At 36.7% G+C, this 11078-nt stretch overlaps 1 protein-coding gene across 1 annotated transcript in view; it reads left to right on the plus strand.

Annotated features, from left to right (window-relative positions):
• Positions 1–11078, plus strand: part of LOC144964390 (uncharacterized) — a 38554-nt gene extending 27476 nt beyond the window's left edge. The window contains exon 13 of the mRNA XM_078898575.1: positions 7240–11078. Coding sequence (XP_078754701.1) covers positions 7240–7520 — 281 coding nt within the window. The 3' untranslated portion in view covers positions 7521–11078. The remainder of the gene's footprint in view (positions 1–7239) is intronic.

Raw genomic sequence — 11078 nt, forward strand, 5'->3', positions numbered from 1 at the left:
AACTGCTGATTGAACAAATTTTTGCTCAGCTAAATGAGAGTGGAGTTTGAGATTCCAATTCCTACCACTCTGTTTGAGACCATACAATGACTTTTTGAGTCTACAAACTAGCTTTTCACCAGATTTTGAGTTTAATTGATATCCTTCTGGTTGTTCAATGTATAAGTCAACATCAATTGGTGCATTTAAATATGCTGCTTTTACATCCATTTGGTTCAAGTACATATCATTTTCAATGGCAAATTGAATGAGAGCTCTGATTGAGGTGATGCGGGCCGTGGGCGAAAACGTTTCCTGATAATCAACATCAGGGATTTGGGAATACCCTTTAGCTACAAATCTTGCTTTATAAGTTTCTTCTCCATTCTTAATGGTGTATACCCATCTACCACCAATAGCTTTTCGGTCAGAAGGTAAACTTGTAATTTCAAATGTTTGATTTTCGCTCAGGGCATTCATCTCCTCATCCATAGCTTTTTGCCATGCATCACTTGCATTGCAAGTCATTGCTTCCTTGTAAGTGTTAGGGACATCAAGCATGTTAATGTTATAGCAATAATGAATGGTATTGTTAAGATATGCATCAACTTCATCATCAACAATATATTCGTCCAAATGTTTAGGACGAGAGCGAGTTCTCTTGGAACTGGCATGCATTGGTGACGGGTTTTCATTTGCTTCCTTATCACCTAAATCTTCAACACTTGTTTCAGTTTCAGGCAAACTCCGGTCACTGAGTGGCACTTTGGGGTTTGTTTTTGAGTAACTAGCATCAAAATCATCATCATCATAAGATGGAACTTCAGGGTAGTGACCAGAATTCTCCTGAGACTGAGACTTTGGTTGAGACAAATCTGTAACAGTAACAGGATCTTTAGGGAATTTGACACATTTGACCCTTTTAACGGTTTGGGTGTCTGAAAAATAGATCAGATAGGCTGGACTTTTTCTACCATACCCCACAAATATTCCCTTTTCACTTCTGTTTTGTAATTTTGTTGGTTTTTGTGCTAATAAAGCAAAACATGGGGATCCAAATGTTTTCATATTGGCAATGTTGGGTCTTTTATTTGTGATCTTTTCAAAAGGAGTGCATTCAATTCTTTGTTTGTAGCACCTGTTGCGAATATATGCAGCCGTTAGGACAGCATATGTCCACAGTGATTTTGGTAACCCACATTGCAATAATTGGCATCTGGCCATGTCAAAAAGTGTGCGCCATGGACGCTCTGCCTTCCCATTTTGATGGGGGCTGTATGGTGCGCTTTTTTCATGTCTGATACTGTGATTTCTCAAAATGGAAGTAAATTCTTGAGATGTGAATTCCCCACCATTATCACTTCTGATTGCTTTTATCTTCCCATAAGGGGCTATGTCAGACAGGTATTCTTTGAATGCAGTAGGGGTGTCACTTTTTTGCTTCAAAAAGTACACAGAGATCAAACCTGAAAAAGAATCAACACAAATCATTGCATATTTCATTCCATCACAACTAATTGGGTCAATAGGACCCGCTAGATCAACATGAACTACATCAAGAGGTTTCCTGGCACTGTTGTCAGGTTTTCTACTCACAGAATCAGTCATTTTAGCAAGGGAACACACTTCACAGTCAGATTTTGTCTCATCAGTGATGATCATACCATCTACACATTTTTGTAACTTAAAAATGTCTGCTGTGTTACAATGACCCAAAATGCAATGCCACTCCATGAGTGAATGCTTGGACGTTTTTGTGTGGAACGATGAGTTAAGGAAATAGAGACCCCCTCTTCTTTCAATGTTGAATACTGTATCTCTCGAACACAATTTTCCACAATCCTTCTTGAAAATAACTGTGGCACCGTTCTGCGTCGCGGCCTTTACTGAGAAAATGTTTTGAGAGAAGGAGGGCACGTACAGTGCATTTCTCAGGAGAACAGAATGTTTACAGCCATTGTCATCCGTCAACGTTATCTCTGCGTTGCCTTGTCCTTGGGCAAGGTTTGAAGTCCGGGTCCCGTCTGCAAATTCGATAACATGCTGTCCCGAGTCAAAATTATTGTGGAAAGAAATAAATTTTGACTTTTCGTGGAGTAGGTGAACAGTAGCTCCACTGTCCACAAGAAAGTCGTCCTCTGCGAGTTGGTTATCTTGGAAATTCTGGTTAACACCGAAAGCGAAATGGCTCTCACTTGAGTTGTAGGTTCATCGTCTACTTTCATCTCTCGTAGTTTTGTCAGATTTCTACAGTTGCTGGTATCGTGTGATTTAGCTTTACAAATTTCGCACCAACGAGATTTTCTGTCGTCGTTTTGTTTACAAGCTTTGAGTTTTCTACAGTAGCTGGTATCATGAGATTTTGACTTACATATTTCACACCAACGAGCTTTTTGTATCCTCGAGTTTGGTTGATTGTTGAAGGGTCTTCTGTTGTATGAACTAACCGTCATCACATTTGATGCGGTTGAAGAAGAATCTTGGAGTTTCTCAGTGTCTTCGTAATTACGTAATAACGATTTGAATTCGCTGAAGGTCAGTACTTCTGATTTTTGTGTGATTACGGCAGTAAAACTTTTATAATTTACCCCAAGTCCTTTTATCACCATAGCGATTAGCAAACTGTCACTGATTGTCTCACCAGCATCACGTAGAGCCGCTGCTGATGATTCAGCTCGAATGATATAGTCAGTAACTGTTTCTTGGTCATTCTTTAAGAGGGATGTCAACTCTGTGTAGAGTGTTATGATACGAGGTTTACCTTTCGGAAGATAGTGTTGTCTCAGGATTCGTAGTGCTCTGCGACCGTTGTTCCTTGCATCCCTTATGATAAGAGAAAGGGATCTGTCGTCCAATACCTGGACCAGTTCGGCAAATACTTCCTCGTTTTTGTCTTGTTCTGTTGATACATCTTGATTCAAATCATCAAGGTCCTTGAGTACATCATCAAGTCCTCTTATTCTGATGAAGCCGAAAAACTTAACTTCCCAGAGTTCATATTGGCGATCGTCACCATTGAAGGCGATGCGATGCCTGGGCTCATAACCTGTTGGCATGGTGGACGCCATATCATTGATTTTAGATGAAGGCCAAGGTAATTATCAAGAACAGAATAACAAATTCCATTAGATGACAGAGTGAACTTTATTCATTGAGACATCTGCTTTTTATTGCAGGAACAGGAAGAAAAAAAAAGGGTGATAATAATAATGCTTAATTTTGTCGTTCCCCAAATTCGAGAGTTACATGATAAGTGATTCCTTACACAAAAAGGTCATAATAAGAAAATGAATTTACATTCTAACATATTATTGTAATATTTACCACAATGTTGGAGTCAGTCTACATCAATGTTTCAGGCCTTTCAGCCATCGTCGGGACTGTGTGTTACATGAGTTTGGTTTGTTGTGTGTTGTTGCTTGTTGAACATCGTGGTAAATATTACAATAATAATTCTCTCCATTGTTTCATGTCGAGCACTATTCGTATCATATTTGTATCCAACACGATTCAATACATATATATATATATATACAATTGAATGAGAATACGGAAATATTCATTTTTATTTATTTATTCCATCAGTTAACGATTAATAAAGACAAAGACTTCATTCATTCAATGAGACACGAAATGTAATAGAAAAATAACCCTTAGCTCTGCCAGTTCATCATATACGCGGTCCACTGAATGGTTAAGAAACTCACTGATGGCCATCGGGAAATAGAACGGACCAACATACAAAACTATGGGTAACCTCGAACGTTTAAAGTCTGGTTAATACCGTTTAGTGAGAATTACTCATAAATGGCAACAAACAATATTAAAGACCTGAGTGACGTCACCAACATACAAAACTATGGGTAACCTCGAACGTTTAAAGTCTGGTTAATACCGTTTAGTGAGAATTACTCATAAATGGCAACAAACAATATTGATATGAAGTGAGTAGAAAAGTGCCAGAAGACAATAGAGAATAAAAATTTTTTTTCCGCGGCGGTGGTGGGGTTTGAACCTGCGACCTTATTGGTACGACAACTCCGCCTGGCAGGTGAGAGCGTGGCTCTACCGTGTGAGCTATCCACGAACACAAAAATATTCGTTTCAAACCCAAAGTCATTTCTAGATCCCTCTCTCACCCACTTCTTGAGATCGCCGATTCGTTCACCACCATCGCGAAGTAATTTTGACCAGCAGTTAAGCTTAATAGCCAATATTCTCATCACAAACATATAACATAGAAACGATTGAGACATTGAGTATGCTCCGGTGTATGGGGTGAATTTTTAATTCAGAAAAGTGAGTGGAGCAGGCACTTATGTTGGTAACAACAAGATATGAAGTGAGTAGAAAAGTGCCAGAAGACAATAGAGAATAAAAATTTTTTTTCGCGGCGGTGGTGGGGTTTGAACCTGCGACCTTATTGGTACGACAACTCCACCTGGCAGGTGAGAGCGTGGCTCTACCGTGTGAGCTATCCACGAACACAAAAATATTCGTTTCAAACCCAAAGTCATTTCTAGATCCCTCTCTCACCCACTTCTTGAGATCGCCGATTCGTTCACCACCATCGCGAAGTAATTTTGACCAGCAGTTAAGCTTAATAGCCAATATTCTCATCACAAACATATAACATAGAAACGATTGAGACATTGAGTATGCTCCGGTGTATGGGGTGAATTTTTAATTCAGAAAAGTGAGTGGAGCAGGCACTTATGTTGGTAACAACAAGATATGAAGTGAGTAGAAAAGTGCCAGAAGACAATAGAGAATAAAAATTTTTTTTCGCGGCGGTGGTGGGGTTTGAACCTGCGACCTTATTGGTACGACAACTCCGCCTGGCAGGTGAGAGCGTGGCTCTACCGTGTGAGCTATCCACGAACACAAAAATATTCGTTTCAAACCCAAAGTCATTTCTAGATCCCTCTCTCACCCACTTCTTGAGATCGCCGATTCGTTCACCACCATCGCGAAGTAATTTTGACCAGCAGTTAAGCTTAATAGCCAATATTCTCATCACAAACATATAACATAGAAACGATTGAGACATTGAGTATGCTCCGGTGTATGGGGTGAATTTTTAATTCAGAAAAGTGAGTGGAGCAGGCACTTATGTTGGTAACAACAAGATATGAAGTGAGTAGAAAAGTGCCAGAAGACAATAGAGAATAAAAAATTTTTTCGCGGCGGTGGTGGGGTTTGAACCTGCGACCTTATTGGTACGACAACTCCGCCTGGCAGGTGAGAGCGTGGCTCTACCGTGTGAGCTATCCACGAACACAAAAATATTCGTTTCAAACCCAAAGTCATTTCTAGATCCCTCTCTCACCCACTTCTTGAGATCGCCGATTCGTTCACCACCATCGCGAAGTAATTTTGACCAGCAGTTAAGCTTAATAGCCAATATTCTCATCACAAACATATAACATAGAAACGATTGAGACATTGAGTATGCTCCGGTGTATGGGGTGAATTTTTAATTCAGAAAAGTGAGTGGAGCAGGCACTTATGTTGGTAACAACAAGATATGAAGTGAGTAGAAAAGTGCCAGAAGACAATAGAGAATAAAAAATTTTTTTCGCGGCGGTGGTGGGGTTTGAACCTGCGACCTTATTGGTACGACAACTCCGCCTGGCAGGTGAGAGCGTGGCTCTACCGTGTTCTAACAAATAATATTAAAGACCTGAGTGACGTCACCAACATACAAAACTATGGGTAACCTCGAACGTTTAAAGTCTGGTTAATACCGTTTAGTGAGAATTACTCATAAATGGCAACAAACAATATTAATGACCTGAGTGACGTCAACTTTGTTTTATCTAAATGTGGAATGGAAATGTTGCTAAAACAACATGTGTATGGTTTACAATAAAAAATGAGGTTGATGTATTTAATAATGAAATAAGGTTTAATTATTTTTTTATTGATGAGTAAATTATACGTTTTATTTTTTGATTCCATTTTGTTGAATGTCAATTTCATTTTGTAAAGCTTGCATAGTTAGTGTGTGCGACTATTGTTTGTGTCTGTTTGGCTCGGTTCGAGTGTGTTTATGGTTTGATAAGTATATTGTAAAGCTCTTTGAGCTTCAGCGTTTAGCGCTATATAAAAGAACACTGTATTGTTTTTTATTATTATTATTATTATTATTATTATTATTATTATTATTATTATTATTATTATTATTATTATTATTATTATTATTATTATTATTATTATTATTATTATTATTATTATATTATTATTATTATTATTATTATTATTATTATTTCTATCCTCTTAAATTCTAACTAGTTTTATATATCCTTTCAATGCCTTAACCAGTTTACTATGGTATTCTGGAAAGATGGAAAAAACACGTATTTGTTTTTATTGACTATGAATCCTTGATTTGGCTATGAATTATTATTATTATTATTATTATTTTTATTTTTTTTTTTTCACTTAAAATTGATAATTTATATTGTAAAGTGCCCAGAGCTTGTATTTTACACGAGAATGAGCGCTGTATAAATGTGTATTATTGTTATTATTATTATTATTATTATTATTATTATTATTATTATTATTATTATTATTATTATTATTATTATTATTATTATTATTATTTAAAAAGTTGGCTAAAAAAACTCATTCTTCAAATATTAATCTATTTAAGTGGCCCACTTCTCAGCAAAAAACTCTCAGACCTGGGAGCTTGCCACGTTGTGAGTTTTCTGGCCAAATTATTAAATACTTGTTTTTCCAGAGTACGGCAGTCAATGGGTTATACATATCATGACATTGATGCAAATTCAAAATTGTCTTTGATCATCACATACACGGACACTAATTTTATTCATATCTTATGGATTTCAACTCTATGTGTGGCTATGTGGTCTAGTGGTATGACACTCGCTTTCGGACTGGAAGGTCTTGGGTTCGAGCCTCGCTCGGCGCCCAGTTGAGCCCTTGGAAAAGGCTCTTTACTCACTTTCTCTCACTGTACTCAGGTATAAAATGAGTACCTGGCCGTTAACAGCGTTGTCTCTGTCCGGAAAAATTGGAATAATTGGAAGGCGTCATGTCCGGTTCTACATGTTAAGTGTTGCTGTTGGCCATGGACCCCTTGTAAAGCGCTTTGAGCACGTTTAGTGGATGTTGCTCTATATAAATGCTTATGTTTATGTGTCAATTTCTTTGATGTGATTGAATCCAATTTTTTTTTTTTAAATTGAAACAATACATTTTTTCATCATGTCTTCTTTTTATATATCCTAGGTGATGAATTAGGCGATGGCATTCCTTTTGCATTGAACACAAAATCTTGTGTGACTAAGGATGACTTTGAAAAGAAGAAACCATTTACATTGGTCAGGTGTTTAGTTTGTCTGGGACATGAAGGACAAGGTGAAGGTCAACCCGGCCTTAGATACCCTCCCATGGATAAGAGCATGAATGTACCTTTTTATTCTGTGACCAATGAAGAGTTCTGCATGGTTTTTAGCTTTGCTCAAGCTTATCCCACTCATTTTATTAAAGTGGAAGCTGAAGGTGATTAATTGATATGATTTTATACAAGGATATTTCATTTTTTGAAGAAAAACGTCATAACTTTTTTTTTGTTCGGCTTTGTGATGTATTTGTATGACATTTGCCTTGTGACTTGTAGGTGTCTGAATGATTATTCTAATGTTTTAATTATATTTCTGATTTTACAATGTGATTGAATTGAATTGGTTTTTTTTTACATATCACTATCACCCCTTTCATTGTACGAAAACAAGGCTATATAATGGAAATGACTTGACCACTTTTTTATTGATGCCGCATAGAAAAAAAAATCTAATTAAGTAAATAATGTTTGTGTTTGACTCGGGTTTGAACTTTGTAAAACCTTATCTTAGAAGCAAATTGACTGGAATCGGTCCAAGGTGTAATTCAGCTCATTCAAATTGCCTCAAAACGATGTTTGACAACGATAAATGCAACAAAAAAAACAAACGTTGGAGATGCATTAAAAGTATAAACCAAGAACGGAAAGAGTATCCAAGTTTTAAGAGATAAGAGTAAACTAATACAGAACCCAAAAGAAAGTCAATACACAAAACTCAATTATCGTCTCTATTTTCTGATCTATCACCAGAACTTAATAGATAAATTAGTAAAAAGTAAAATTCCCTTTATTCATCCCTTTTGGAAATTTGTCTTTAGGGTCTATTCCAAAGGAACACTGGAATAACCCAGGCATCAGCTGCAGTGCTGCGCCGCAAAATGAGCTAGGGCGAGGTGACTTGTTCAAGGCCACACAGCGCAGCAGGTGGATCAAACTCGGCACCTTTTGGGTACGAAGCAAAGACTGTACCGCTGAGCCACGCTGTCCTTAGCTATAGTATATGTGAAAAGACTTTGTGACATTCGTTGATATGTTTATTTTGTGTTAAGTGTGTTCATCTTCATTTTGTAAGTTTTAAAGGTTGTTGGGCCTTCACCCACTTGACCCTGTTTAACGTGTGTAGTTTTGTGTTGGTTTCCTGGATATGGAACACATTCTTACATCCCTATTTTGTCTCCTCCTTACCATTGAAACCATCTGAACCAAACACTTTGGTACTTGTGTACTTGTTAATACATAATGAAACCAGCTTTGTTTTAGCCCCTCCACTATGTCTTAGAAATTGACTGTCTCTCTTGTTTCTGTTGGCTTCAAAAGGAACTACTGAAAACAAATTAGTTAGAAAAAGTAAGGAAAGTTTTCGAAAACAATAAATGTGTTGATGTGTATCGTATGATAGCAAAGCCTGCATTCCACAATGCCAGGAAAAAACTGGGTTTCCTCAAATCGCCTCTTAACAGAACATGGCAGAACTACAAACAAGACTTCTATTTTTTTTACAGTTTATGTCACCAGTTAGTCGCTCTTTTTGTTGTACTGCTCTTGCATTATCAACCACTATAGCAAGCTATTCATTTAAACCTTTAATCTGTACAAAGTGTTTTTATTTAAAGTAGGCAGTTTAATGAAAATTTCAAATTTTATAGAAATCTTCTTTAAATCGGTATTAAGAGAAGCAGCTTGCTGTGCTTATTCTAATACTTTTTAAACTTTTGAGATATCTGATTTGGTTCAAGAGTTATGAATTTTTAAATGAATATTTTTCGGGGTCCGAAATGGTCAATTTTACCTTTGAAAAGTTGTGACAAGTTAATGACTAACGCTGGTACCAGTTTGTTATCATTGCCATCGTCATCAGTCACTAACCTCTCCCAACAGTGCTCAACGTCCCACAGCAATTTCATTTGAACTTTTAAAAAAGCTTTTATATAGCGCAATATCCACTAAATGTGCTCAAAGCACTTTACAAAGGGTCCCTTGCCAACAACAACATTTAATATTTAGGACGGGACATGAGGCCTGTTAGGCGATATTACAATTTTTTCAGACAGATACAACGCTGTTAACGGTCGGGTACTCACTTTGCACCTGAGTACGATTGAGATAATGTGACTAAGGAGCCTTCTTCAAGGACTAAACTATGTGCCGAGCGAGGCTCGAACCCAGAACCTTCCAATGACATATAACATATTGCCTTTTCTTGTTTACTTGAAGGCCTAAGACCAAAATGTCATTTACTTTGTTTTGTCTCTATTATAAGATTCAATGTTACTCCCTTTATTTTACTATACATTTTCTTGAATATATTACTCCAAACATTTTGATTTTATAATCTATGTATGTGTTTGTTCCATATATTATTATATTATCCCCATATTACTGTTAAAACGGAGCAGAATTGGTGATAGTTTTTAATCGAGCAAAGATTAATATTAATTATTTACCAAGTTTCAGCAATTTGTTTTATGGAAAAGGGTTTAAAAAAATTAAAATTACCTTCCTGTAAGGGAACGAGATAATCTTATACACTTATACTAAACTGTTCATAGGCTGGATAGTATTGATTATAAATAGTTCTTTCATTTTTAATTTGTTACGTTTACACAGCTTCAAAACATCTTTCACAAAATGTTATGCAAATGTTGAACAGAACTCATGGATTCAAAGTACAGTCAGGATGCATCACTTGAGCTTTTTTTGATATAGCGCAATGTCCACTAAAGGTGCTCAAAGCATTTTACAAAGCGTCCCTGACCAACAGCAACACGTAACATGTAGAACGGGACATCATGCCTGTTAGGCTATATTGCAATCTTTTCCGACAGAGACAACGCTGTTAACTGCCGTGTACTCATTTTACAGCTGAGTATGATGAGAGAATGTGAATAAAGAGCCTTTTCCAAGGACTCAACTATGCGCCGATGTGGGGCCCAGGATCTTCTAATCCAAAAGCGAGTGTCACACCACAAGACCACAAAGCCGCACTTGAGTTTGATACCAAGAAATTCTGAAGCAAAAGATGTTTTCACTAATGCTGTTGACAGGGAAATTCACTGGCGACTGTTTTTGATTATACTTATTATATTTATTTTATCAAAGGCATTCTCAGGATTTCCTCCTTTCACCATTGACATACCATGAAATGATGTGATGTGATTTTGAATGTAAAAATGTGTGGTCCTTGTCCAAAGATAATACTATGGCCCAAAGAAATAAACAGAAATGAAAATAACAGCTTGAAATTTATTTTTTTTAAATACCAAAACATGGAATGTTTCAGGCTCAAAAGCCTTCTTCAACCAACAATAAAAACATAAATGCATCACTAGAAAACCGGTTTGTTGATCTGGATTTTTTAAAGTAATGTATTCGTATTTTTTATTGGGTTCTCTTTACATTTGTTTTTGGTCTTAAGAAGGGTTTTGAGTCCGAAATGTTTCGTGTTTGATATTTTGTTCCTTTTTTTAGCTGTTATTTATATTCATTTATGTTCATTAATGTTTACAGTGTAGCTTCTATCAGCTTAGTATTACTATTGCCTGATAAGCTGTATAGGTTGTGTTGATATTAAATGTATGCTGCTCCATCCTCGTGAGATTTTATATAAACTATAGGAAAGCTATCAGACCATGGTGTTTACAGCGGATGAGCGCTGCATATAAGTATTGGGGGGGTATTGATCTGGGTTCTCTTTAAATGTACCCCCCCCCCCCCTGACCCACCC

Source organism: Berghia stephanieae, chromosome 2 (genome assembly GCF_034508935.2).
Source record: "Berghia stephanieae isolate SIO BIC M18660-M18661 chromosome 2, UCSD_Bste_1.3, whole genome shotgun sequence".
Lineage (NCBI taxonomy): Eukaryota > Metazoa > Mollusca > Gastropoda > Nudibranchia > Aeolidiidae > Berghia > Berghia stephanieae.